At 45.4% G+C, this 25,867-nt stretch overlaps 8 protein-coding genes across 10 annotated transcripts; 4 read left to right on the plus strand and 4 right to left on the minus strand.

Moving 5' to 3' along the window:
* The first annotated feature begins 701 nt into the window (after positions 1-701).
* On the plus strand, positions 702-5,415 carry LOC108099497. Its single transcript, XM_017203058.2, has 3 exons — positions 702-1,531; positions 2,624-3,419; positions 4,464-5,415. Exons 1-3 carry the CDS (start codon positions 727-729, stop codon positions 5,386-5,388), a joined length of 2,526 nt encoding a protein of 841 aa, XP_017058547.2. The 5' UTR covers positions 702-726; the 3' UTR covers positions 5,389-5,415.
* Positions 5,416-5,843: 428 nt separating this feature from the next.
* LOC108099678 (prolyl 4-hydroxylase subunit alpha-1) lies at positions 5,844-7,751 on the plus strand. The gene is made up of 5 exons (XM_017203316.1): positions 5,844-6,089; positions 6,143-6,306; positions 6,360-7,333; positions 7,392-7,557; positions 7,618-7,751. The coding sequence occupies exons 1-5, from the start codon at positions 5,902-5,904 to the stop codon at positions 7,710-7,712; spliced, it is 1,587 nt and encodes a 528-aa protein (XP_017058805.1). The 5' UTR covers positions 5,844-5,901; the 3' UTR covers positions 7,713-7,751.
* A 35-nt stretch (positions 7,752-7,786) lies between these two features.
* On the minus strand, positions 7,787-12,534 carry LOC108099677 (prolyl 4-hydroxylase subunit alpha-2). The gene is made up of 6 exons (XM_017203315.2): positions 12,303-12,534; positions 9,527-9,681; positions 9,307-9,463; positions 8,162-9,017; positions 7,943-8,108; positions 7,787-7,887 (listed from the first exon to the last, which is right to left on the minus strand). The coding sequence occupies exons 1-6, from the start codon at positions 12,473-12,475 to the stop codon at positions 7,787-7,789; spliced, it is 1,608 nt and encodes a 535-aa protein (XP_017058804.1). The 5' UTR covers positions 12,476-12,534.
* Positions 12,535-13,153: 619 nt separating this feature from the next.
* Positions 13,154-16,545, minus strand: LOC108099281 (prolyl 4-hydroxylase subunit alpha-1). 2 transcript variants are annotated; one of them, XM_017202671.1, is made up of 8 exons: positions 16,270-16,545; positions 15,360-15,514; positions 15,155-15,302; positions 14,598-14,803; positions 14,379-14,527; positions 13,808-14,311; positions 13,576-13,741; positions 13,154-13,254 (listed from the first exon to the last, which is right to left on the minus strand). In XM_017202671.1, the coding sequence occupies exons 1-8, from the start codon at positions 16,446-16,448 to the stop codon at positions 13,154-13,156; spliced, it is 1,608 nt and encodes a 535-aa protein (XP_017058160.1). In that variant the 5' UTR covers positions 16,449-16,545. The 2 variants fall into 2 exon arrangements, with proteins under 2 accessions (XP_017058160.1, XP_017058159.1); XM_017202670.1 differs by having other exon boundaries at positions 15,155-15,514.
* A 762-nt stretch (positions 16,546-17,307) lies between these two features.
* Positions 17,308-19,732, minus strand: LOC108099283 (prolyl 4-hydroxylase subunit alpha-1). 2 transcript variants are annotated; one of them, XM_017202673.1, is made up of 6 exons: positions 19,105-19,732; positions 18,830-19,020; positions 18,612-18,766; positions 17,974-18,405; positions 17,723-17,897; positions 17,308-17,439 (listed from the first exon to the last, which is right to left on the minus strand). In XM_017202673.1, exons 1-6 carry the CDS (start codon positions 19,593-19,595, stop codon positions 17,417-17,419), a joined length of 1,467 nt encoding a protein of 488 aa, XP_017058162.1. In that variant the 5' UTR covers positions 19,596-19,732; the 3' UTR covers positions 17,308-17,416. The 2 variants fall into 2 exon arrangements, with proteins under 2 accessions (XP_017058162.1, XP_017058163.1); XM_017202674.1 differs by lacking the exons at positions 17,308-17,439; positions 17,723-17,897 and having other exon boundaries at positions 18,397-18,423; positions 18,588-18,766.
* Positions 19,733-19,853: 121 nt separating this feature from the next.
* Positions 19,854-22,374, minus strand: LOC108099264 (prolyl 4-hydroxylase subunit alpha-2). Its single transcript, XM_017202639.2, has 6 exons — positions 22,051-22,374; positions 21,312-21,990; positions 20,809-21,258; positions 20,678-20,737; positions 20,065-20,230; positions 19,854-20,006 (listed from the first exon to the last, which is right to left on the minus strand). The coding sequence occupies exons 1-6, from the start codon at positions 22,215-22,217 to the stop codon at positions 19,909-19,911; spliced, it is 1,620 nt and encodes a 539-aa protein (XP_017058128.1). The 5' UTR covers positions 22,218-22,374; the 3' UTR covers positions 19,854-19,908.
* Positions 22,375-22,533: 159 nt separating this feature from the next.
* Positions 22,534-24,587, plus strand: LOC108099232 (prolyl 4-hydroxylase subunit alpha-2). Its single transcript, XM_017202605.2, has 9 exons — positions 22,534-22,733; positions 22,788-22,921; positions 22,976-23,126; positions 23,180-23,379; positions 23,435-23,562; positions 23,613-24,068; positions 24,121-24,168; positions 24,229-24,394; positions 24,452-24,587. Exons 1-9 carry the CDS (start codon positions 22,534-22,536, stop codon positions 24,514-24,516), a joined length of 1,548 nt encoding a protein of 515 aa, XP_017058094.1. The 3' UTR covers positions 24,517-24,587.
* A 67-nt stretch (positions 24,588-24,654) lies between these two features.
* Positions 24,655-25,584, plus strand: LOC108099418 (prolyl 4-hydroxylase subunit alpha-2-like). Its single transcript, XM_017202945.1, has 4 exons — positions 24,655-24,819; positions 24,878-25,029; positions 25,085-25,217; positions 25,300-25,584. Exons 1-4 carry the CDS (start codon positions 24,659-24,661, stop codon positions 25,502-25,504), a joined length of 651 nt encoding a protein of 216 aa, XP_017058434.1. The 5' UTR covers positions 24,655-24,658; the 3' UTR covers positions 25,505-25,584.
* Positions 25,585-25,867: the final 283 nt, after the last annotated feature.

Genomic DNA, 25,867 nt, shown 5'->3' on the forward strand with positions numbered 1-25,867 from the left:
TACAAATCGGCTTATCCTTGCAGCGGCTGCCGCATTGCGTTGCATACTTTGCGGCACTCCGCGTAACTCAATCGAATTTTGTTTGGAAAGCGGAAAATTCAGGTGAAAAATGTGTTGTATTATTGAGTTTGATAAAATAAAGTACACAGCTACACACAACCCTAAAAACTATAATAAAACTAGTAAACAGTTGAGGGCATGATGACTTTTGAGTTTTTATAAATCATATGGATTTATAATTATTTATCAGTAAAAATGCCAGACAAATAAATACATTTCAATGGTTGAACATTGTAAATAAAAAATGAAATTAGCGGTGTTAAATTATTGACGAACTTTTACAGGAAATGGCCAGGTAGCATTTTTATGGCTACTTAGCGAGAAGCGCTTAATGATAAACAAAAATGTTGAATGAATACTCTTATCAGCTCAAGAAGTTCAATAAGTAAAAATCCTTATCTTCCAGAAGAGAGATAGAAAACAAAGAACTTAGATTATTCGAGGTACCAATCTTATTACAAACTTGACAACTTTCGAGGTCCTAAGTACACGTCATAATTTCACCAAGGAACCTCACTATCGGCTTGCAAACTTGTCATGCTAATTTATAGCCGGCGAATTTTACACTCAAGAAGAGTTCTTGTCGCCGATAAGACGAGAGATTGGTGTTGGTATAAAAGGGCGGCCAGTTTCTGGAAAAACCATGAGTTGTATCACCTGTCCAAGATGAAACTGTTCGTATTCCTGGCTCTGGCCGTGGCCGCAGCCACCGCCCTCCCTGCCCCCGAGCAGAAGGACCAGAAGCTGACCCCCGTGCCCGTCAAGGACATCCAGGGTCGCATCACCAACGGCTACCCGGCCTACGAGGGCAAGGTGCCCTACATCGTGGGTCTCCTCTTCAGCGGCAACGGAAACTGGTGGTGCGGAGGCTCCATCATCGGCAACACCTGGGTCCTCACCGCAGCTCACTGCACCAACGGAGCCAACGGAGTCACCATCAACTACGGAGCCAGCATCCGCACCCAGCCCCAGTACACCCACTGGGTGGGCAGTGGCAACATCATCCAGCACCACCACTACAACAGCGGCAACCTGCACAACGACATCTCCCTCATCCGCACTCCCCACGTCGACTTCTGGCACCTGGTGAACAAGGTGGAGCTGCCCAGCTACAACGACCGCTACCAGGACTACGCCGGCTGGTGGGCCGTTGCCTCCGGATGGGGCGGCACCTACGACGGATCCCCACTCCCCGACTGGCTCCAGGCCGTCGATGTCCAGATCATGTCCCAGTCCGACTGCAGCCGCACCTGGTCCCTCCACGACAACATGATCTGCATCAACACTGCCGGTGGAAAGTCCACCTGCGGAGGTGACTCCGGTGGCCCCCTGGTCACGCACGAGGGCAACCGCCTGGTCGGAGTGACCTCCTTCGGCTCCGGAGCCGGCTGCATGGCCGGACACCCCGCTGTGTTCAGCCGAGTGACCGGATACCTTGACTGGATCCGCGACAACACCGGCATCTCCTACTAAGAACCTAGTGAATTCTCCTCTTTTTTTGGAGTTTTTTAAATAAAAGTTTTAAGCATAAAAAACGTTGGCCTATTGATTGCTTTATACAAATAACATATATAGATAATGAAACGACTTTCTGGGTAATTCAAACAAGTCACCTTCTTCGCCGGCAGTCCACAATCACTATTTGGAATGACCGATAAGATTCATTCATTCGTATAATTGTTGGAGAAAGTATTTCCCAAAGTTTTTATGAATGAATGCTATAATCAGAAATCATAAAGCAAACCGTGTTATACCATTTTTTTGTTCAGATCTAAGAAATTGAGATTGTGGTGCTTGTATGTCATTATCCGCTTTGAAAATAAAATCACTTGGACAGTCATTTAGCGAAATGTTTGTTAAGATAACTGTCCAAACAGAAGTATCTGAAGCCTGCCCAAACTTTGGCGGTGGGATTTATTATCTAATTTTGGCTTTTGTTCAAATCATGGCTTCTGTTCAAAACTGAAAGCAGTCGGCTTCTGTCAGTTAGCATCATCTTCAACAATGATGATCGTCAGTTGAAATTAACATTTTTATAATATATTCGTTACAGGATATGGTAATCAACCATATAATTTGAAAACAAGGAAGAAAGTTAGCTTCAGAATCCTTGCTGTCATCAAATATGTCGAAATAATACATACAGGCTAAACAAGATAGAAGCTATGACGATTTGTATACCATAGCATTTTAGCATTATAATTTCAGGCAGAATTATAGTGGGCATAGGAAAGATCGAAAAATTTATATTAAATGTATGGAAAAAATTATTCTATCGATGTAAGGTATAGAAGAAAACCCAGATGTGGAATTAAATATTTATTAAAAGATCCCTAAAAGGGGAGGAATACAATGCGTTCTCAGTAGGAGATGCCGGTGTTGTTGTTGTTTTGTCACAAGAATAGAATCGAGTTGATCTAAATAGTTGATGAGCATAAAGTGACGTCATTTAAGTGGGGTCTCGGCAAAGAAGGTTCCCAACCCCGAATGATTGATTTGAAAACTAGTACTTGGCTTATGCTTTAATCGTTTATTGTTTCGGTAAACAACATCATCCACTTAGTAGGAGATGCCGGTGTTGTCGCGGATCCAGTCAAGGTATCCGGTGACGCGGCTGAAGACGGCGGGAGCGCCGGACTGGCAGCCGGCGGCGGAGCCGAAGGAGGTCACTCCGACCAGGCGGTTGCCCTCGTGCGTGACCAGGGGGCCACCGGAGTCACCTCCGCAGGTGGACTTTCCTCCGGCAGTGTTGATGCAGATCATGTTGTCGTGGAGGGACCAGGTGCGGCTGCAGTCGGACTGGGACAGGATCTGGACATCGACGGCCTGGAGCCAGTCGGGGAGTGGGGATCCGTCGTAGGTGCCGCCCCATCCGGAGGCAACGGCCCACCAGCCGGCGTAGTCCTGGTAGCGGTCGTTGTAGCTGGGCAGCTCCACCTTGTTCACCAGGTGCCAGAAGTCGACGTGGGGGGTGCGGATGAGGGAGATGTCGTTGTGCAGGTTGCCGCTGTTGTAGTGGTGGTGCTGGATGATGTTGCCACTGCCCACCCAGTGGGTGTACTGGGGCTGGGTGCGGATGCTGGCTCCGTAGTTGATGGTGACTCCGTTGGCTCCGTTGGTGCAGTGAGCCGCGGTGAGGACCCAGGTGTTGCCGATGATGGAGCCTCCGCACCACCAGTTTCCGTTGCCGCTGAAGAGGAGACCCACGATGTAGGGCACCTTGCCCTCGTAGGCCGGGTAGCCGTTGGTGATGCGACCCTGGATGTCCTTGACGGGCACGGGGGTCAGCTTCTGGTCCTTCTGCTCGGGGGCAGGGAGGGCGGTGGCCGCGGCCACGGCCAGAGCCAGGAATACGAACAGTTTCATCTTGGACAGGTGATACAACTCATGGTTTTTCCAGAAACTGGCCGCCCTTTTATACCAATACCAATCTCTTGTCTTATCGGCGACAAGAACTCTTCCTGAGTGTAAAATTCGCCGGCTGTAAATTAAGTCCAAGTGTTGAGGGTGACAAGCTTTGCAGGCTGATAAGTGGGACGTGGTGGAAGGAAGTCTTCGGTGAAATTATGGCATGTACTTAAATATTGCCAACTTTGTAATGCGTATCCCTTAAAATATATTCAAACAGCTTGCATTTAATAACTATGAAAATCCGTTTTAATCGATTTTTTTTTTTTGGAAGGCATAAAAATGTTTTATTAAATAAATGAAATAATAGTTGTTAGTTAACTAACTATTACTATTTAACAACTATATATTCTCTTCATATTTTTATTGGTATGTGAGGTAGTGTATCTTTTCAATAAAAAATATGAATGAGAAGATAATTATCAATGAAAGTTTAAAAATTTCTGATTGATTTTACTGATTACCAAGCAATAAACGGTTATCAGTTTAAATACCTCTTTATTTATGGTCGTTTTCAAATGAGATGATAAGCAAATCAGGTACATTTATAATCATGAATCGGATCTACCTTCGGCACTTTAAATTATATTGATTACAGAATCAAAGTCACTGTTGATAAGATCACTGAAATATTCTAGAATTTTTTTAACAAATGTGTATTTCTATAATAAATTTATTTCATATTTTTGTTACGGATTTAAATAAGTTAAAAAAAATAGTTTTAATTTGAATAATAGTTACATTTTTGTCTAACATGATATATAAGAATAATAAATTTTAATGAGGTTAGAAATGTTTTTAAAACCATACACCAAGGGGTATTTTTTTGTTTATTACAACGTTTTATCTGAGTCGATAACCTTAAAATATACTTAAGCCCCTTCTAGTTGGTCTGTAGTTTCGGGTATCAAATTTGTTGCGTAAATATTCACACTTCCTCTGCCATGTACCTAGAGGAATTCAGTCCTATCAGCCAGTTAAGCTTGTTGTGACAGAAAGTTTGCCAAATATATTGCTGGCCATTTTACTGACACGCGACAAGAGCTCTCGAAACCGATAAGACCACGGTATAAAAGGCTGGTCAGTGCGGGCCAGAAGCACAAGTTGCAAGACTTAGCCAACATGAAGGTCTTAGTATTCCTGGCTCTGGCCGTGGCTGCGGCCTCCGCCATCCCCACTCCCGAGCAGAAGCTGACCCCCGTGCCCGTCAAGGACATCCAGGGTCGCATCACCAACGGCTACCCGGCCTACGAGGGCAAGGTGCCCTACATCGTCGGTCTGCTCTTCAGCGGCAACGGAAACTGGTGGTGCGGCGGCTCCATCATCGGCAACAACTGGGTGCTGACTGCTGCCCACTGCACCAACGGAGCCAACGGAGTGACCATCAACTACGGAGCCAGCATCCGCACCCAGCCCCAGTATACCCACTGGGTGGGCAGCGGTGACTTCGTCCAGCACCACCACTACAACAGCGGCAACCTCCACAACGACATCTCCTTGATCCGCACTCCCCACGTCGACTTCTGGAGTCTGGTCAACAAGGTGGAGCTCCCCAGCTACAACGATCGCTACCAGGACTACGCCGGCTGGTGGGCCGTTGCCTCCGGATGGGGCGGCACCTACGACGGATCCCCACTCCCCGACTGGCTCCAGGCTGTCGATGTTCAGATCATTTCCCAGAGCGAGTGCAGCCGCACCTGGTCCCTCCACGACCAGATGATCTGCATCAGCACCAGCGGCGGAAAGTCCACCTGCGGAGGTGACTCCGGTGGCCCCCTGGTCACACACGAGGGCAACCGCCTGGTCGGAGTGACCTCCTTCGTCTCTGGAGCTGGATGCCAGGCCGGACACCCCGCTGTGTTCAGCCGAGTGACCGGATACCTTGACTGGATCCGCGACAACACCGGCATCTCCTACTAAGAGTTTTCAATAAAGTTTTAAAGCATACTTTGTCTGCATTCTTTTAATAAGGGGATTAAAAAAAAATTTTTTTTTGTAGCAGCTTAAAGTAAACTCAACAAGCCTTATGCAAAATTCATTAAAAACAAAGCACGTAGGAATTGGATAGCCCCTTTAATTCACAGATTTACATTTTCCTGTTCAACATCCATAACAAAGCAAATAATTGAACTTCAAGTTTAATCAAGTAGCATTAATACCTGTTGTACAAATTGCCCATCTGCACATTTTAGAAATTTTTGGGGAAAGAGAGGGAAAGATTTTGGGAGCAAGAGTAAATGAGTTGTTTACTTAGCAGCACTTGTGTGGGTTTCTGTGCCTGGCACCTTATTTACACAGCGTTTTTGTCTGGATACGTGACAGTTTCCAAATGGAATATTGTTCTATTTGGTTCACTCTTCACTCTGAAGCGAGAATCTCTCTGGTCGGAACAGTATCCATCAGTCAGTCTCCGTTTCCAGTTCTCCCTTTACAATGACGCACAGAAGTTGGTGCTGGGTTTTTGGGTTCATCCTGTGTGGGAGTTGGAGTGGATCGGCAAAAGGGGAGTTCTACTCATCGGTGGACAGTATGCAGGATCTGGCCCAAGTGGAACGGGAGCTCATCAATGCCACGCGTTCGTATCTTGAGGCTCAGCAAAAGCAGCTCAGCTTTTATCGCAGGTAAAACAATAAGATATTCGCCAGTTCTCTATATTTATTATTATTAATTGTAGATATGTGGATCAAATAAAACGGGAACACGAGTGGGCCACCAATAAATCGAGACTGGATGATTACCTAGGTCACCCTTTGCACGCCTTCAGGTTGATCAAGCGGTTGGTTCAGGACTGGGATGCCCTGGTGTTCGAACCCATTTTAGCCAGCAAACCAAGAGAAGGTGGGTACTAAACTATTGTTATAATTGTAATTAACAAGTTGCCCTTCCAACAGACTTCCGGCAGTTCACAGAGATCTTGGCCAGGGACTTGGGCTACCCCGATCACTCGGAGCTCCAGGGAGCCGTTAAGGGATTGGCCAGGTTGCAGAGGGTCTACAATCTAACGACCCGGGATTTGGCCGATGGCTTCATCAACGGTTACAACTACGACTCCGAGTTGCAGTGGCGAGAGTGCTACGAAATAGGGGTTCAACTCTTCGATCTCAGGGAGTACCAACGATCCCTTGAGTGGCTCCAAGTGGCCTTTATCCTCCTCCGAAACAGCGAAGAAGAGGAGAAGGACGAGAGTCACTTCTTGTCGGACATCCGCGAGTACGTAGCTATGGCCAACTTCGAGTTGGGAAGCCCCAAAAGAGCTGAAAGGCTTCTGGATCAGATCCTGAAACCCGAACCCACACACACCGCCCAACAAACTCGAAAGTATTTGGAGAGCAGAGATCCGGATATTAACTTCGAGGAGCAGAATCCCTCCTGGTTTGCCAATTACACTAGACTTTGCCAGGGAAGAAAACTACCAGAGAAAAGAACAGGTGCTCCTCTGAGTTGCTACCTGGATGGAAAGCGACATGCCTACTTCACCCTGGCGCCTCTTCAGGTGGAACCAGTGCACCTGGATCCGGAGATAAATGTCTACCACGGGATGCTGAGCTCCAACCAGATCATGTCCGTTTTCGAGGAGGCGGACAAGTTGGAGATGGTCCGCTCAGCCGTCGCGGGATCAGGAGGAACCCGTGCGGTGAGGGATCTGCGGGTCAGCCAGCAGACCTGGCTGGACTACACGTCCCCCGTGATGAAGTCCATCAGCCGTATCATCCAGTTCGTGTCCGGATTCGACATGGCCGGATCCGAGTTCATGCAGGTGGCCAACTACGGAGTTGGGGGACAGTACGAACCACATCCCGACTACTTCGAGGTCAATCTGCCCAAGGATTTCAAGGGGGATCGCATCTCCACCAGCATGTTCTACGTGAGTGGGTTTTGGAGAATCGTATATCAGAAATCTATAAATATAATATTTTATGTAGTTATCTGAAGTGGAGCAAGGCGGCTTTACTGTCTTCACCAAGCTGAATGTATTCCTGCCTCCCGTGAAGGGAGCCATGGTCATGTGGCACAACCTCCATCGATCCCTGGATGTGGATGCGCGCACCTTGCATGCCGGCTGTCCAGTCATCGTGGGATCCAAGCGGAGTAAGTGCAACAGTAGGTAGTTGTTGGAAGATACACATTTAATATCACTTTGTGTTGTAGTTGGAAACATATGGATGCACTCGGGCTATCAGGAGTTCCGTCGACCCTGCAACCTCACCTCAGACAGCCACAAGTCCGCAGGTTATCGGGATTAAGTGTTAACTATTCCTTTAATAAATTATGTCTTACTTTAATGAGGTTTCTTATTTTGTATACGAGTAAATGTGCATTAGTCAAATTCCCTGTAATGCAATGAGATTTCGTGGTTCCGTTGGAGATCGCAGGGCCTTACTTTGTCCTGGTTGCGTTCTCGCACCCAAACATTGGCAACTGGCAAAGAATATCGATTAGAAAAGGTTATTTTAAGCCTATAATGTTAACTTACTCCACTTGCTGCCCTGCAGAACAGGACAAGCGGCGTGCTTGGTTCGGTAGTCCTGGTCTCCCGATGGATGAAGATTGTACCAGAAGAGCAGGCTCCCTTTTTCTGGGGTCACCAGCAGGGGTAAGAAGGGAAAAGCTGTTCCCCCTCCAGCTTCCACATCGGAAAGCTGAAAGAATCATTCCTTCAGTTGCAAACAAAGCAAGATAAAGTACAGCTTACATAGTAGATTCCCGTGGCGATTCGGTTTCCGTTGAGATCGTGCTCCTGGTAAATGTGGTTCTCGGGAAAGCTGTCCCAGTGCGGCTCGTAGTGTCCGCCGATCCCGTAGTTGGCCACCTGCAGATCTTCAGCGTACTCCATATTCAGACCCGATAGGTCACCCACATGCCGGCTAAGCAGTTTGGTGGCCGCATTCCTGGAGTAGTTGAAGGAGGCACCCTGACTCGTGCGGAAGGCGGCTGCAGTGGATCCTCCACCTCCTCCAAGTGAGTAGACAGTGGACCTCTTTATCCTGGGTCTGGCGGTCTTCTGCAGAAGCTCCGAGTCCTTCTCGCTGACCACCTGGTGCAGCTGCACCACCAGGGGATCCAAGTGGAGCTCCTCCAGCTTGAAGGGGGCGTACCCCAGTCTACTCCTCCTCAGGCGACACCTGAACCTCCTCTGTTTGGAAGGCAGTGGAGATAGCTCCCCTCGGCACACCTGCTCGTACATGCGGAACTCCCGGGATTCGTGGTAGTCCCCCGGTCTGCGGGCAGTCATGTGGAGCAACCCGTTCTTGTCCCCGTCGGTGATGAGCTCCTCCAGGTGCTGACGAGTCTCCAGAAGGTGGGTCCTTTGCTCTGGTTCAATGGACAGGACGTGGTTCACCAGCCGCAAGGCGCTCTCGTGGGCTCCCATCTCCCGGTGGTAGTCCACCACCGCCTCCATGAAGTCCAGGGAGGCGGACTCCGATCCGTAGGACTGCTGCCCGAGCAGCTGCATCGACTGCTGCAGCCAGGGAACTGTGTGGTTGTAGTCCCTCAACGCGTACAGGTGCTGGCCGAGGACGAAGCAGTCCTGCCAGGACATGGCCGTCCTGAAAGGCAAAACAAAATCATAGAAATCTTATGTCAAACCACTTCCTTTCCTTATTTCGGATTTTCAAAACCATTTCGTGATTTTAGATTGTCATTAAAAGTTGACAAGGTACAGATGAAAAGATAATTGCTGCTTCGTTTAATTATAATTTTATGGCACCAAGATAAAAGCACAATTTTGTCAACCAAACTACTCATAACTACTTTGTGAACTATCAGATATAAGCAGTGAAGATCTCGTTTCTCTACACATTTTTTAAACATTAATCATCTGTTTTTATTTCTCACCCATATTTGACTCCATTGAGGATTCCACTGGCGAGTTCCCCTACGTCGAGTTGGTAAGTCTGCTGCAGTCGAGTCAAGGCGATTGCCGATCCCACAAAGTCATCCTGCGAAGGAAAGCTCAGATTCTCCTTAAGTCTGCCCATTGATTCGAGATAGTCTGCAAGAATATATTTTATTACTAGCCACATTATAATATGAAAAGTGGTATTTGTTAACTAACCTGAGCGACTCGTGTCTGAGGCAATGCTGCCCTCGAAGGTTTCCCAGTCGCTGTGAAGACGTTTAATTAGCCGGAATGCGTTCACCGGATTGTTGAGGTAGTCGTCAAAGCCCTCGGCGGCATTCAGGTGTTCCAAGCGGATAGCGTCGATCTCACTGAGATCATAAACAAACTTATCATTAATCAGACTCATAACTATGGGATTTTGCATAAATTAAGTTATTTGGGATGGACAAACTAAAACTAAAAATTCTCTGGTTGTTATACACAGCTAAAAAAAAACAGTACATTTTATACAAATTAATAATTAATAAAATTAAATTTTAAATTATTAAATATTTAGGTATCACGAAAACATATTTTATGATGAACGTACTATGTATCTTTATGCACTCTTTCCTACACAGTTTTTTTCACAACGCTAATAAATCTGAACACCTACTAATTGAAATCATTTTTCAGAATTATGGTACAAAAAATGGCTTAAAAATATGCAGCACCATAATTAAACGAACAAGAGTAGAGGGTTATCGGTGGGTTACCTGATTTGTATAATTAACGCATTTATTTTCACGCCTGTCGCCTGCATTGCGGCTCATTTAGAAGTCATTAAGTTGGGAGCGTATCCATAATCTGAATCCAAAGCGGGAATAACTAATTTGAGCCCCAGTCTTTTGTTGGAAACTTTATTGTGATGATGATTAAGTGGCAGCACTTGTTCCCAATAAATCTATTTTATATCTTTTCACGCTCTTAACCGAAGAAATTCAATTGTTTCTTACACTCGAAAATAAATACCAGTTTTTTCCGCCGGCTGACTCAGGTATATATATAAATATTATACTTTACAATTTGTTAACGGTTTCTCGTTAAATAACCGGCAATCCGGTTTGCAAAATGCGCATGACAAACAGAATAACCGCTCAAATTACGGAATATTATGCATATCTGAGGCGATAAGTGCACCATATTTCAGCATTCTAAATCTGCCAAGTCGATGACACTTATTTCTGAACAACAAAATAAACTAGCGGCAATTGTTTTTAGATCCGGCGATCGAAATCTCCGCTGGTAGCAATCGATTTTGTCCCCGATAATGAAATGCAAGGTCCCGAAATGATACCGAAAGTGGTTGGCCAGCGATTTGTGCTTTATATGAGCCATTAATTAGTATAATAACCGGCGCAAATAAATCAAGCCAAGAAATAGGAGAAATTAGCAGGCCATAAAACAAATAGCACCCAGCGCATTTAAGGGGTTATATACCTTTTTGAGCGAAAAAAATTAGGGAACTTTGGAATTTTTTTCAGGTGTGTAGCAATTATTTTATGATACTGAGGTTATTATTTATTGATAGTACATGTTTTTATATACACAACAAACGTTTGTTCTTAAAAAAATATAAATAACTTTCGAAGTTATGGCAATTCTCTCATAACCCTTTTTTTGTTATAGCGGCTTGCGGTGACCACGATGGAAGTCCAGCGGGTCAACTAAAATCAATAAACCAAAAATTTTTTATTAGTTTAGTATTATTTCTAGTTCGTCATTGAATTACTTCAAGAATATTTGGTTTTTTCTGCATACAGTAACAATTTTTTCAAAAAATTGAATTTTCGAGCTCTAAAAATTTTATTAAAAATTTCTTATCTGCAAAATCGAAATTGCCGCATAAAAACTGATTCAATGACGAACTCGATACAATCATTACGAATATTTAAAAAAAAATTGAAGAAGATCGATCAAATAGTTCTTGTGCAATCGCGGTCACAGCAAAGGCACTTTTGGAAAAAAACGACTTTGAGATAATCGCATTCAAAGTTTTACGTTGCGTTACAAAGAGTGACGAACCGCGCCTCAAAACGCTGTTTTCCTATCGAACTATTATTCGGATCTCTTCAAAAATTTGGAAAAATGTTCTCTAGGGGATATACTTTAGGATTCAGCTAAAAAAATTTTTTCGTTTTTTTGAAAAAAAAAGGTATATAACCCCTTAAACAAATAGCGTTGCTCGGGGAATTAAAAATCGCCAATCGGCGACAAATCGCTTGGCTGCCATTCTCTTTTAAGGCAACCGGTCGGCCGACAGGCAGCAATCTGCATAATTGTAATAAAACTTACTGAACTTACTGAACTAAAATTTAATATCTCGGTGTGCCATATCTCCCACACCGACACTAATTAGCCAAAAGCGAGTCGTCAACTGAAAATCTGCCCACCCGAGTTCGGTATTGATTTTCTGTTCATGTGGGAGGTCATCCACGCATGAGAGATGAAAAATTCATAATCGAATGCCCGCCGACATCTGTCAATTGTTTTTCATATTTCTGCTGTACTGTGGCAGCAAACATTCGAGTATTCCCAGCTAAATTGATGGTCTCTGCGAATTCCAATTGGCTTGTGCGCGAAGTGAGTATCTAATTTGCATCTGATTAAAGCTGGCCATCTTAGTATAAGCCGAAAACAGCATGGATTAGTAGGCCCTGCTAGAACCTGAAAAACTTTCCATTTTGTTCTGCGAAGAATATCCACTAAACATAAAATTCTATAAGTTCACTCCACTCTGATAAGCAAATTAACATATTTTTAAGTGCGATTTTATTATCAATTTTTATATTCGGTTTATATTTTTTTCTAATGAGTTTTAATTTCGTTGATGGAGACCAATTAAGGTGCCAAAATAAACACTTAATTAACTTTAATTTTTATCGTTTTAAGCTGATTATCACTGACATCTTTGTCTTGTTTAGGATGTACTTTAATTTAATGGAACTACCTTTGCAGAGCCTCTGCATGTTGGTTAATTTCGTTCACGTATTTCTGCAGCTCTGCCAAAAGCATAACCTCCGTTTCAAACAGCTTTTCCAGGCCCGAGGTGGAACTGAAAAACTCTGCATTGCAGGCTGCAACCTGCAGCACCAGAAAAAGGACACACTTGGCCGAAAACATCTCACTTAACCGAAAACGTAAGCGGCTTTCAGACTGCGGACCGCGGATTTGGCTTGCTGTTCCAGCCGCGATTCGTGATAAACTGCTTTCGGTCGGCGGCAGAAGCGACAATCTTAGAAAGATCTGATGAAAAAGCTCGGGGCGTCTGTGATGAAGCGTTTCTGAGCTGCGGGTGTCGATCGAACAGTTCTGGCGCTTTCAGGCCGAGCAGAACGGAATCTCTGGTCAAAGAACTGGCCGCGGGGGCCAAGTTCTGCTTGAATAGGCCCCATAAAGTGAAGTGGGTACCCAGCGAGTTCAATAAACCTGGCATGTTCATTTACATGAGCCAGAAGTTATGGCAATTATTCCCGGAATCACTCAACTCAACATTGAACAATTAAACTCTCCGACTTTTCTGTATTTTTCTGTATTTTCCCCCGCTATTACTTTCACTTCGCTGTCAGCAGCAGTTGTCATTTCACATGACCAAATATTCAAATCTCGCCCAGAAACTTTGCCCGTGAACTTGTTTATGCAAATGAAGCCGGTAAATGAATACGCAACTGGCTTTTGCTCACCGAAAGCTGGCTCTCCTCTTTGTTTTGAGTGACTTCGCAAAGCACTCAAGCCCCTTAACCCACTGAGCTCGTAAGAGCCGAAAAAGATACAAGCACGTTAGCTCGACTTCAGCAACCTTTATTTGATTATCTCGTACTCCAGCGAAACCTCGTGATCCCGGAAAACGTCGCAGGGTCGGGCAAAGGTCTGCGTCACTTCGTGGATCCACACGTTTCCGACTGCAAAGATCAGGCCGAAAGTAATTACAATAATTGCAAAGGTTAACTCGAGAGTCGGTGGAGATGGCTCAATTTGCGCGCATTAACTTAAATTAACCATTATTTCGGCTTACTTGCTGTTTAAAGGGTTTAAAATGGTTGGATTTAAATTTGGTATATAAAATGGTATATCGGGAATATAATTAAATTAAAAAAGTACTACATACTCTACAAACTCATTATAATATAAATAGATACCCATTCACATTTAACAGCACTTAGTTTCGATCATTAAAAGAGCTTTGCCAAATCCGACAAAAATAAATGGCTGATTATACTTACTCCACTTGCTGCCCTTGAGCACCGGACAGCCGGCGTGCTTGGTGCGGTAGTCCATGTCCAGGGAGCGGTGCAGGTTGTACCAGAAGAGGACGTTGCCCAGCTGTGGCTTCACGGCGAAGTCGAGGAAGGGGAAGGCGGTGGCCCCGCCCTGCTCCACGTCGGAGAGCTGCGAGGGCGGATACTTGTAATTGCTTTTGGTGAACCGTGCGGGGATTAGGCCGCATTTACTCACGTAGAAAATGGCGGTGGCAATGCGGTTGCCCTCCTCCGCGGGATAGTGGTCCGGGTCCCGGAAGAAGTCCCAGTGCGGCTCGTAGTGGCCGCCCACGCCGTAGTTGGCCACTTGGAGCTGCTCGCAGTAGGTGGTGTCCAGTCCCGTGGCGTCCTTCAGGTCCTGCAGCATGCCCTCCATGGTGGGATGCGCCTTGTACTCCAGCCAGGCGTTCTTGCTCACCCGGAAGGCGGACTTCTTGTTCTGTCCGCCGGGCAGGGGATTCACAGTGGACCTCTGCATCCGTGGAACTGCCATCTCCCGGAGATGGGCGATCTTCTTGGGGCTGAGTACGTCGTGGAAGGTCACCACGTACGGATCCAGGTTGTGCTCCTCCAGCTTGAGTGGCGCCAAGATCCGGTACGGATGGTGTCCCCGGCTGAATCGGCAGCGCAGCTCCTTGCGGAGAGTGGGATTCACCTCCCCCCGGCAAACCCGCTCGTATTTGGCGAACTCCTGCGACAGCTGGAAAAGGAATTCCCTTTAAGTACCTATGCTTTATTTGGATTGAAAATGATTGTTTCGAACTCACGCTATAGGAATCCGAGTGCTTGGGAAGGTAAACCCCATCGGTGTCCTCCGAGGGCGCAGCTCCCTTGTCTCCCAGGTGCCAGTTCCTTATCCTCTTTGGATCGAACTGGAGCACCCGTTGGCTCAGCTCGTAAGCCGTATCGAAGTCGCCTGGAAAATCGTGTGAATGAGTCTCCCCAAAGCTGGCAAATAACTTTGACCCCAATCTCTTTTTGCTCACCCAGTTGGAACAAACTCTTGGCTGTCGCCTCCATTTTGTTGAGGGTAACGGTATCCGGTCCGCTGGTGGGCGGCGAGTGGGCGTGGCTGCTGTGACGTCGCAGGCGCTCCATCGCCTCCCGCAGCCAGACCCTCGTGTTGTTGTAGTCCTCCATTTCAAAGAGTTGTTGACCCAGCTCGAAGCAATCCTGCCAGCTCATGTCCGAGCTAAAAATACAAGTGGAAATCGTTAGAAGGGACTTATTTGACTTCAATATACGCTTAAATAAACAGCAGAAAGAAGATATTAATAAATAGTCACATTTTCATTAAAAGTTAGTTTGGGTGCTTTAACTCTTTCGGGGGATTTGTTGAATTTGAATGCTTTGAAATCATTCTCAGATAGATTGTAGTATATCTGGTCATGAAGTCAGTATACTTTTCCAAGCCTCTATAATAGTGATTTCGATTGCCGTTGAACAAAAAGGGGACCGGGATTAGATGGAATAGCTATGTATTTTAAGCCTGGCTGGTTATTGCTTATCCACCTCCGCCAAGCAACCCGCTTTTGGGTCTCACCCGTATTTGACGCCATTGAGGATTCCGGCGGCCACCTGGGCCACGTCCAGCTTGTAGGTGCTCTGGAGGCGCACGAGGGCCAGGGCTGCCCCCTCCACGTCCTCCTGGCTGGGGAAGCTCAGGCCGTACTCCCTGCTTGCATTGAAACCTGCAAAGGAATAATCGTTAGAGGGAAGCTCCTTCAGGAGGGCCATCGCCAACTCACTCATGTCCTCCGATAACTGCTGAACCCGACCCTCCATCAACGACCAGTCCGAGTGGAGGCGCTTCATCAGGCGGTACACGTTCACGGGATTCGTGAGGTAGTTCTCCGAGTCCGCCGCAGCCACAGAGTGCTCCTCCTCGATGGACGCCAGCTTGCTGCGGATTGAACGAGTTTCGGATCAGATTTGCCTACCAGTTTAGCCGATTTATGGGACTTGTGTCGTCATAGGAGCTGACTTGCAAGCTTACTCTTACTCGTATTTCGGCTTAATTAATTCTAATTTATGTGTGATTCTATATTCATAATAGTTTTTATGATCGCCGCGATAAGAGACAACAGCGCGAAATCAAATAAAACGAAATGAAATGCCACAAACAAACCCGAAACCTGATAACCAATATTCGCCGCTCTGCAAAGCTGTCAAAAATTATCCAGTATCCGTGGCTAATGCTCCAAGTGGCTAACTACCCCAGATTAGTGACAGGTGGACATCCGCAGTAACACCCATTTCAGATCGTCGACATGACAATTTCGCACAGATAAAGCAGACATAAAGTCTGGCACCTCGTGTGTCGGCGACTCTGTAAACTAGTTCTCCAAAGGGGCAGTAAAACTTTAATGGATCCGCTAACGACAATAGGCCGTAATTAAATTAGCATTGTTTCAAGAAGCGTGATCTAGCTTAAAATATGATAGGTTCTATGGCTGAGGGTTCGACTGAGAAGTTTCCTTTGAATATTATATTCCTTTATAGAAATAAGGATAGACTAAAAGTACAAAGAGATCTACTTTTAGTGTGTCCACTAACCTAAAGAAATGACATTCGGTAAAGGTGTTCTGTGTTACAACAATCTTATGAAAACATACTATTTTATATCTTTTGGTAGTAGTTACTTAGTTATATACTCACCCCTCCAAGAACTGCAGGGAGGTCCTGATTCCATTGACCTTAGACCTCAGTTCCCTGGTGAGATACTGCTCCGTTTGCAGAAGTTCCTCCAGTCCCGTAATCGAAGAAAAATAATCCGCGGCCAAGGATCCCTGACCCAGACAGGATACCACCCCCAAAAGTAGTAAGTGTCCCCACATTGTGGTGTTTGGGAAATGCCCTGGGTGTATCCGCTAATATTTAAGTATAAGTCCTTGCTATATCCGGTAATCTTTTCCAGATTTTCTAGTCCGCCGTCGCTCGCGTCTCGTTGCGAACTGATGTGCGGGGATCTAGAGAGATCCCAGAGATGCGGAGAGCAAACCGGCGGCGAGAATAAATTTCGCATGGGCGATGTCGCAAACTAGTTGCGGTGGCCTATGATTTGATGAAAACTGTTTTAGCCAGTTCTGTGCATGTTCCGACTCGGGGAAGAGCGTACGGGTTTCGGCCGGCGTGTTTTATGGCTTGTTTTGCGCTGATTTACTGATGCTTATCGGCCGAGCTCGTTTTGAATTCTGAATTCGATCCGGGCTCCGATTCTCCGATTCTCGGAGGCGGCTATTGTCTTTAGCCGCAGATTAGACCAGCCCGGCATATTAATCCGGGCTAATTGGCCGTTAGCTCTTTGATATTTAAGACTGCAGTTCGGCTATTTAGCAGCTTTGGCTAGACTCCAATTAACAATTATCGCTTCGTATCCGACTGGTGCGTCACTTTAAATTGGCTATAGTTTATGGACTTCCCTCGGGCGCCAAACTGGAGCAATGATTTGTTGATGAACTGCCCACCATAACTCACTCTGTTTTGATCGGCAATCTATGCTGATTTATCGACTTCAGAAGCTGCGAACAATCAGGTTTTATGGCCCAGTGATTGACTCGCGGGTTTCCTCTTAACAACAAACAAACAAACAATTACGGCTCGCATTGAAGCCTCCCATATCTGGCGTTGTTTGCCCAGCCATTCACACCGGCCCCACCCATCAGCCATCCGCAAAGTAACGCATCAAAAGACTGATTTTAATCAAAGGCCAAGGCCAACTTTATTTGATTTTCCCGCTGGCAATTAATGCATATGTAGTTCGCATCGGAAAACCATGGAAACCCATCGAGCCCGGCCGCCCACGTCAATGGAGTCCTGTCCACGCGGCTGCAACGAAATCGAGATGAATAAAAATGCAAATTTTCATTCAGCAAATAGTGGTAGTCGACCTCGAGTTTCCCTGTATCTTACTCGATTAATTTCAGATAGTACAAACAGTTGTCAAGATCCTAACAATTATTTGCAAGAACTTAAATTGCTTTCGTGGAAATTAATTTCCAAATAAAATGGCAAAGTATCCTTTATATCTGGGTATTCCCAGGCACGTTCGACTAACAGCATTTGGGATATCGAAAGTGCGACAAGGCCACAAACCGAAGCCGCAACTTACACAATTGGACGCCCAGCAGAACGGGACAGACCGCCTGGCCACTTCGGTAGTCCCACTCGGATGACAGTCCTCCGGCGGACCTCGTGTGCCAGAGAAGCAGCGAACCCCGGGGGACGTTCACGGCGAGCTCCAACTGCGGAAAGACCACAGCTCCCCCGATTCCGGGTGCCTGCAACTGAACCGCGGCAGTGTAGCGGAATTTAATTAGTGACACATTAGCCAATTAATTGGGAATGTGGGGAACCACGTACGCTCAGCATGGCACGTGCCACATGTCCGAGTTGCGAGTCGTCCTCCAACTTGGCGGTGTGTTCGTGGCCATGGCGACGTCCTCTCCAGAAATCCAGGTCCCCAGCCTCGTAACCCAGGAGAAGGTTAACTCGCTTTAGCTGTTTCTGAGCCACCTTTGATAGCCTCAGCGGTTGATAGCCCTCTCCCTTCGCAGCCTCATCCTCCTCGTCCAGAAGTTCCGGCAATTGCTCGACCTGCTTTGCGGTCAGAACATCGTGGTGCAACACTATAAACGGGTCCGAGCTTAGTGGCTCCAGTTTAAAGGGTTGGAGGAGGGACCAGGGAGTGCTCCCATCCAAATGGCAGTGGTCGAATCTACTGCCTGTGGTAACTACGTGGGTTGCTCCTCGGCAGAGCTCCTCTATAAGCAGCTGCTCCGCTGACTTGGGTTCCTAATGTAAAAGGGACATCTGGTCAAATAATCGCTGTCATTTGTATTAATTAAACATATTTTATTTATCCCAAAAGGGCATTCCGAGCAATGTATATTTCACCCAATTCATTTCCATTATTTCGTGAAATTACCTCTGGCTCGGAATGTTTTTCATTTCTCCACTCGGATTTTTCAGCTTACCCTTAACCTTTATCAGCCACTTACTTTTGCCTTTGTCTTCGACTTTTGGCCCCTGCCCTTGGGCAATTCCTTCTTAGTCATTGCTTTTTCAATCTTTTTCTTGGCCCTTTGAAGGTTCTGGTTCATTGGCAGCAGCAGCAGCAGCTCCTCCACAGTTGCCAAGGCTCGGGAAAGCTCCCCTGAAAAATAAAAGAGGGAGTACTTTTGAGCATTGGGGCATATTAAATCCCAAGCCAACCTACCAGCTCGGAATTCCATGAGAAGAGCTGCCTCCAGGATCTGCACCTTCCCCCGTTCCCGTTCCCCCTCCGAGTCTGTGGAGTTTTCCGAGGCGGAAGGCAGCTTTTCCAAGGCGGTTTCTAGCCAAAATTTAGCCACGGAGAAGTCCGATTTGCGAGCCATTTCTAGGCAGTCGCCCCAGGACATGGCGGAGCTACAAGTATGCAAACAAGTTTTGGTTATTTTGATTGTTTCGGATTTCTCATCTTGCATTCTTTCCGCCTTGTGGCTTCCTCACCCCAACTTCAGTCCGTTGACCACGCCCAAGGAGAGACTGGCGGGCTCCAGCTCATAAACCGACTGAAGGTTTAGCAGGTGGTCGAGGGACTCCTCGTAGTCCTCCTCGCTGGGCAGAGTCAAATCCCGGTCGGAGAGACCGTCTCCAAAGGTTATCTGGTGAGTGGCATTGGCCTGCTGCTCCAGTTTCGGCCACACTGTATCGAATCGCTTCAGGATGGTAAGCACATTCAGGGGGTTTCCCATGTGCTCCTCCACATTTTCCACCCGACTGTGGATCTCCTCGATTGCTGAGGTCTCCCGCCGAATCTCCTCCAGCTGCAGTTCCAAGCGATCGATGTAATCTCGCAGCTCGTCGATGAGCAGAGTTTCGGTGTCGAGAAGAGCCTCTAATTTCTCCGCTCCCCTGGCGAAATTAGCTCCAACCACGGAACCCTTCAGCAGAAGCAGCTGAACCAGCCACAAAACACCGAAAGCCGCCGGCATTTGCATAATTAGATGTCTCCGGTGTTTTTTAGACCGACTTCGCTCTTTTCTTTGCTCTTGGGCCTCAGGTCAATGACTAGAGATTTTTTTCTATTTTATTATTCGAAACAGAACAGAACGAAGACAGTCGACTGAGCGTCTTGAATCGCGGGGCTAAACTGAGGTCGAAGCCTATTTCTCTGTTTATCTTAAGAACGTGGTGAGTTTAGCTTGAAAGCCATTCGATTGAAGAATGAATCTCTGGTGAATTGTAAAGGTCTCGGATTAGGTTATTTTCATTTATTTTATTTTTTATTTTGTACATATACGAGTATATAAATTATTTGTGCTCCAAGTCTAGGAACTTTCCCTCATCGCTGTTAAGTTTGCATGGTCGCTTAAACTCCTGGGCTCCCACATGGAACCACTCATTGCATACTGTAAGATACAATTCTGTTCAGATAATATCAGTGCTTGATGGATTTGGTACACTCACTCCATTTGGAACCTTGGAGAACTGGACAACCTGCATGTTTGGTACGGAAGTCCTTGTGCGTGGATCGATGTAGATTGTACCAGATCAGAAGACTGCCCTTAACAGGCGGAACTGCCAAGCGGAGAAACGGAAACGCGGTGGCTCCACCCAGAGCAACATCGTTGAGCTGAAAAAATTAGGCCTAAAATTAAATCATTTCTCTATGTTTTTAGCTATAACTTGGCCAAAGAAAGTCACACAGCTAAAAGAATGACTGTTTTTTACAGCTGACAACCTAGTTATCCACAAATGTATCTTTTTGGATGACTTTAAAAAATTAATTTTTTGGCCAATTTTCGCATTTTTGATAAGGGGTAACATCATCATTTTTTGCGAAAATTGGCCAAAAATAAAATTTTCCAGATTTGAATGCCAGTCGATTTGTGGTGTAAATACAAGCTTAAAAATGTATGACATTCCATATTTGGACCATTTTTTCAATTGTTATGGCCAAAATACTGTTTTTTGTATGAGCAGATTATCCCCGGAAAAGTCGCGCTTTGGGCAAAACTGCAGCAGAATACAACCCTCGACAGTCGATGTTGAAAATAAGTTATATTTAGGAAAAACTTACATAGAAGAGCGCAGTCAAAAGACGGTTACCCTTCCAGCCAAAGACAGATTGACCATCTCCCTGGGGAAAAGAGCGAAGAATGATTAATTCATAATTCACAAATTCAGTATCAACTTTACTTCAACACTCACCTCCATGAAGTCAAAATGGGGCTCGTACTGTCCTCCGATTCCGTAGTTCACCAGCTGCAGGGGCTCAGCACTTTCCGTGCTCAATCCGGTGACGTCTTCCAGTCGCTGTTTGATTTTGAGGAGCCAGGGGTTCTTCTCGTACCACAACCAGGTGTTCTGACTGGTCCGAATCTCGGTGGTCGTCGAGTTCTCCGACTGACCCACCCTCGACCGCTCCATTTGACCCTTGCCGTTCTCCATTATCATTTCCATTTCGCTGTCAGCCAGGACTTCGTGAACGTAGGCCACATAGGGGTCCAGATTCAGCTGTTCTACTTTGAAGGGAGCCAGTCGGTAGAAGGGAACACCCTGGTGACTTAGCCAGCACCTGAGATTCCGCTGCTCCCGGGGAGATTGGTGGAGTTCCCCTTGACAGACACGCTTATACAGTTGGAAACTCTCCTTTTGCTCCTAAAGAAACAAGTTATTTATATTCAGTTCGCAGATCAGGCTGATCCACTTACCCTTTCAGTCTGCTTAGGCAATTCCACTTTTTTCCCAGGTCCTAGACTTCGCTCCTTTGCCAGTTTCTGCTGATACAGGTTTCTGTTCTTCAGAGCCTCCTCGTGTCCAGATTCCTTATCTAGTATTTCGTTATTGAGTTTGTGGGCCAGCTTCAAATTGCCCAATTCGTTGAAGGCAGGAGCCAGTTGTTCCAAAATCTGGACATCGCTCATATTTGGTGATATCAAATCCGAAGGCTCTCCATGTAATTTTCTTCTAGCTTCCAGAAGCCATTCGGATCCATAGGAGTACTCCTTAATCTGGCAGAGATTTTTACCCAGCTCAAAACAGTCACTCGCACTCAGCGAGGTGTCCAGTTGGTTCTTCTCCTCAGCATGGAGAACTCCGTTAGCCAACTTTTTGGTAGATAGCTTATAAATGTCCTGCAGACGGAGAAGACCACGAGTGGCTCCATTCAGATCCTCTTGAGTGGGCCCCTTGAACTTGATCTCCTCAAGAGAATCGCTTAGGGCACTCTTGTAGGTTTCAAAGTTACTGGTATCGAATACAGGATCGAATACATTAAACTTCCAGTCGTGGACAAGCCGTTTTATGGTTATGAAAGCATTTAGGGGATTTCCAAAGTAATCCTCGAGATCCAAAGGGTTGACTTCCAGCTTCTCCACCTGATCCAAAAACCTTTAACAAAAAGTTTCACTAGTTACGCGTGCTTTTATTCTTTTGTCGGAATATCCATACCTTTTAATATTCTGCTGTTCTTTTTGGGCCCTGTCCAGATACTCATCGAACTTTTCCACTATGAAGGCCTCCACGTCGAGCAGTCGCTCCAACTCACTTATCGCTGAGTAGTAGTCCCCATTGACTGAGAAAATGCAGAGCATCGAAAGAATGGTAACCCGGAGCATTTTCACTGTTCTGAGTTCAATTTATTACTGTTCTGGGTTTGAGATACCAGAATTCGAAGACTGTCTGACTCCGACGATTGCAGCTAAGCAAATATTGAAACAGTTGGGGGTTTCGGCATTTCTAATTTGGATAAGAAAGTAGGTGGATGTGAAGAGAGTTCGCCAGAAAACAGGAGAGACATATGCTTGTTTTATGATCAGTACAACAAATCACATTCAGTGACAAAAAAATTAAGAAATCAAAGCGTGAAAAATACATTTTTAATGCTTAAAATCATATTTAAATCAAGCGTTTTCGAGCTCAGTTTGTTTTAAGATGCCCAAGTCTAAACTCTTATTTTCACAGTTTTTTCTTTTATTTTTGGTAACAGGTCTCGGCAAATCAAAAGTAGTGGAAAGGAACTATGCCATATCGATACACGGCCTGCAGAAACTAATTGGTTACGAGCATGACCTTTTAAATACCCTACAAGACTTCACAGACAGTCTGCAACAGAGAGTGGATACCATAGAAAGGTAGGTAGAGAGTCAAAAATATATATATTTCAAGTTTAATTTGCATCTTAAAAGCTATTTGGAAATGATGCAATACGAAGACGATGTCCAGTTCCCCACCAATCCCATTGAATCTTTTCGAGTCATGCGCCGACTGCACTCGGATTATTCTAATTTGCTCTGGCTTCTGAAAGAGCAGCCATGGGAGGGTAAGTATATCCAAAGTTATGCATAAATTATCACTCTTTTAATGAATTGTAAAGATTTTGCTACGAAGACAAATGCTCTTGCTGGGCTTTTGCCTACGTCCAAGGACATCCATGAGGCTAGGAAAGGCCTGACTGTCATCCAGGGTACCTATTCAATCCTGGCTGACCAAATGGCTCGGGGCGTTCTTCAAAACGTTCATCACAAGTATGAAATACTCTACAAAATTCAGATTCTGGAGACTAAACCATTTCCCTAAGCACGTCACTCAACGCAATGGAGTGCTTCACCATCGCTGAGGATTTAGTGCGTGACGAGGATTACAGTGCCGCGATGGAGTGGCTGGATGTCGGTGCGAAAATGTACTTGGCGGATCGGGAAAATCAGGACCTGTACACTCATCTGGGATTTCCCCTGGCAAGTTACTACGAACTCCTCGCGGAGATTCAAGATGCACTAGGTAGGGCGCTCCAGTTGACAGACTAGTACACTAACTTGTGGGTAAAATAACACAGGTTCGCGAGTTTTTGCGATGACCCAGTTGGAATCGGCCATGGAGTACTGGCCGGGTGAAGTCAGCTTAGGACGGGTTCACTCTCGGCTGCAAATGAATATTCGCATAGGCAAGGAGCCGGAGAGAAAGGTAAGTACTGCATTTTCGTACGGACTTACATCCAATTTTTCACATCCTAGGAAGAGAAGAGAGTATTGGAAAAGGATAAAGTCTATAGGGATTGCTGCACTGCGGAGTGTCGACCCAACTCGAAGCTCTTCTGTGTGTACAACACCACCGCCTCTTACTTCCTCCGACTGGCTCCTCTCAAGACGGAGCTCCTATCCCTCGACCCCTACGTGGTGCTCTACCACGATGTGGCTTCCGAAAAGAACATCCGTCACCTCAAGAACCTGGCGCATGGAGATCTCGTCCGTGCTGTTACGTACAGATCGGACGGATCGCAGCAGGAAGACCCCCATCGCACCACTAAAGGAGCCTGGCTTGAGAATCCGGATGGCGTGGTGCAGAGGATGACGCAGTTGATAGGGGACATGACCAACTTCGACATGGAGGACTCTGAGCCTTTCGAGGTCATGAACTACGGAATAGGCGGGTACTACCACATCCATCACGACTCTCTTTCAGAACAAAAAGTAAGATCTTGAAGAAAACATGGCTCCCCTTCTAATCTTGAATATTGGACAGGCAAAGATTGAATACGTTTCGGATCGCTTAGCCACAGTCATATTTTATGTAAGTGTTGCAAGCTTTATTACGACTATTTTTGATATATTCCTATTAATATTCCCGAAGTTAAGCGAGGTGCCTCAAGGCGGAGCCACAGTCTTTCCGCAGCTTAAGCTGTCGGTTTTTCCCAAGAAGGGCTCAGCTCTCGTGTGGTACAATCTGGACCACAAGGGCGATGGCGACAAAAGGGCAGACCACTCAGCCTGCCCAACAATAGTGGGTTCTAGATGGGGTAAGATCGGCTGAAAAATATATTTCGAGATCAATTTATATCTATCTATTTTCGCAGCCATGACCAAGTGGATAGGTGAAAGGGGTCAAATTTTCCGGAAGCCGTGCTTGAAATACATTTAGGGAACTCGTTTCCAAGAAAATCAACAGCAATGAGTGTACATTTTATAGTATTAAAAAAAAATAATAGTAAATGTGTTTAGTCATGCTACTGTTCGCAATAAGATTCACATTTCATAGTTAGTATAAGTTCTCCTCTTTAGCCATGTGGTGGGGTCTAAAATTGTCTATTGTTTTGGTGGTGCTAAGTCCCAAATGTTTTTGCTCGGCAAAACTAGAACACTATTTTGAACTTGACTTTCAACTTATGACACAACTGAAAAGCTATTCTGTACATCTCCAGAGCCATATTGGTTTGTTAAATCGGTGAGAGAACTAATCAAGTTTTATTTACTGAGTGAAATGTACCTGTTCCATTTGGCAGTTACATAAATGATAGAAGAGCCAGGCTGGCAGATATGGGAAACGATCGAGAAGAGTATCTGGGCAACCCAGTTAATAGTTACTCCTTACTTCACCGACTGCACTTCGATTGGCCAAGATGGCGTAAGCTAATGGAGAAGCCCTTGGCTACAGGTAATACACAGGATATTTTTTACGGCAGACAATCCCTTCTTGTATAGATTCCTAGAGCAAATCACTGAGATGCGGGAACTACTTACCCAGATTCCAACGAAGCAGGAATTCATGAACTCGACAAGAGAAGCTTTAGATTTCCATAATAAGCAAAACCATTATGTTGAGGAAAACAAGTTTCAGTTACGGTTTGTTGGAATCTTATTCTTCTTATTTCTTATTCTTATTCTTATTCTTATTAAATGAGTACTTATATTTCCCCCCTTATAGTCCGACGGAATCTCTGGATATCGCTTTGTATGCATACGACCACGAGAACTTCGAAGAGGCAGAAGTCTGGCTAAATAAAACTCTAGAGGGACACAAACATGTGCTTCCCCAGCAAAAGGAACTGTATGAGGTGATCAGCCCCGTCAGTAAAAGTCAGATCGAGGATCTCTATGAGAAAGTGCAGAAAATGAAAAGAGTAGATTAAACTCCATAAGCATTTTGTAAAAGCAGTAGTGGAGACCAGAGTTAATATTCGAATAAAACGCTCCCTCATGTTTATTTAAAGAATTTAGTTATGGTTTGTAGGGTGACAAATTCTTTCAGAAATACTTATTCTTGCTATTTAAATCCTCAGTTACTATTGCAATCATGAAGACCTCATATACATTACTAGTCTTTTCAGTTTTCGCATTTTTCTCTCTTTCAAAAGCTCAGGCTTCAAACAAAGTTAAAGATGGTAGTCCTTTACCGATGTTCAAACTTAAAAATCTGTTGTGGCTTAACTTAGATTTGATGGATGACCTAGAGAACTACATAAAGGCGCTGGATGCGAAAATGAAAATCATTA

This window comes from Drosophila ficusphila, unplaced genomic scaffold, assembly GCF_018152265.1.
Source record: "Drosophila ficusphila isolate 14025-0441.05 unplaced genomic scaffold, ASM1815226v1 contig_791, whole genome shotgun sequence".
Lineage (NCBI taxonomy): Eukaryota > Metazoa > Arthropoda > Insecta > Diptera > Drosophilidae > Drosophila > Drosophila ficusphila.

Coding starts and splice junctions, on each gene's coding strand:
- LOC108099497 (XM_017203058.2), top strand. CDS start 727: ATGAAACTGTTCGTATTCCTGGCTCTGGCCGTGGCCGCAGCCACCGCC. Junction 1,532..2,623: donor CAACACCGGCATCTCCTACT/AAGAACCTAGTG, acceptor TCATCCACTTAG/TAGGAGATGCCGGTGTTGTC. Junction 3,420..4,463: donor CAGAGCCAGGAATACGAACA/GTTTCATCTTGG, acceptor TTGTTGTGACAG/AAAGTTTGCCAAATATATTG.
- LOC108099678 (XM_017203316.1), top strand. CDS start 5,902: ATGACGCACAGAAGTTGGTGCTGGGTTTTTGGGTTCATCCTGTGTGGG. Junction 7,334..7,391: donor TCTCCACCAGCATGTTCTAC/GTGAGTGGGTTT, acceptor TATTTTATGTAG/TTATCTGAAGTGGAGCAAGG. Junction 7,558..7,617: donor CATCGTGGGATCCAAGCGGA/GTAAGTGCAACA, acceptor TTTGTGTTGTAG/TTGGAAACATATGGATGCAC.
- LOC108099677 (XM_017203315.2), bottom strand. CDS start 12,475: ATGTTTTCGGCCAAGTGTGTCCTTTTTCTGGTGCTGCAGGTTGCAGCC. Junction 9,464..9,526: donor CTCAGACACGAGTCGCTCAG/GTTAGTTAACAA, acceptor ATATTCTTGCAG/ACTATCTCGAATCAATGGGC. Junction 9,018..9,306: donor CTCAATGGAGTCAAATATGG/GTGAGAAATAAA, acceptor TTTGCCTTTCAG/GACGGCCATGTCCTGGCAGG.
- LOC108099281 (XM_017202670.1), bottom strand. CDS start 16,448: ATGTGGGGACACTTACTACTTTTGGGGGTGGTATCCTGTCTGGGTCAG. Junction 14,804..15,154: donor CTCAATGGCGTCAAATACGG/GTGAGACCCAAA, acceptor TTGTATTTTTAG/CTCGGACATGAGCTGGCAGG. Junction 13,742..13,807: donor TTGCCACCGCCATTTTCTAC/GTGAGTAAATGC, acceptor CCGCCCTCGCAG/CTCTCCGACGTGGAGCAGGG.
- LOC108099283 (XM_017202673.1), bottom strand. CDS start 19,595: ATGCAAATGCCGGCGGCTTTCGGTGTTTTGTGGCTGGTTCAGCTGCTT. Junction 19,021..19,104: donor GTCAACGGACTGAAGTTGGG/GTGAGGAAGCCA, acceptor GCATACTTGTAG/CTCCGCCATGTCCTGGGGCG. Junction 18,406..18,611: donor AGTCGAAGACAAAGGCAAAA/GTAAGTGGCTGA, acceptor CTTTTACATTAG/GAACCCAAGTCAGCGGAGCA.
- LOC108099264 (XM_017202639.2), bottom strand. CDS start 22,217: ATGCTCCGGGTTACCATTCTTTCGATGCTCTGCATTTTCTCAGTCAAT. Junction 21,259..21,311: donor TGCCTAAGCAGACTGAAAGG/GTAAGTGGATCA, acceptor TTGTTTCTTTAG/GAGCAAAAGGAGAGTTTCCA. Junction 20,738..20,808: donor CCCATTTTGACTTCATGGAG/GTGAGTGTTGAA, acceptor TCTTTTCCCCAG/GGAGATGGTCAATCTGTCTT.
- LOC108099232 (XM_017202605.2), top strand. CDS start 22,534: ATGCCCAAGTCTAAACTCTTATTTTCACAGTTTTTTCTTTTATTTTTG. Junction 23,563..23,612: donor GCAAGGAGCCGGAGAGAAAG/GTAAGTACTGCA, acceptor TTCACATCCTAG/GAAGAGAAGAGAGTATTGGA. Junction 24,169..24,228: donor TAGCCACAGTCATATTTTAT/GTAAGTGTTGCA, acceptor ATATTCCCGAAG/TTAAGCGAGGTGCCTCAAGG.
- LOC108099418 (XM_017202945.1), top strand. CDS start 24,659: ATGTGGTGGGGTCTAAAATTGTCTATTGTTTTGGTGGTGCTAAGTCCC. Junction 24,820..24,877: donor CATATTGGTTTGTTAAATCG/GTGAGAGAACTA, acceptor TCCATTTGGCAG/TTACATAAATGATAGAAGAG. Junction 25,030..25,084: donor GGAGAAGCCCTTGGCTACAG/GTAATACACAGG, acceptor ATAGATTCCTAG/AGCAAATCACTGAGATGCGG.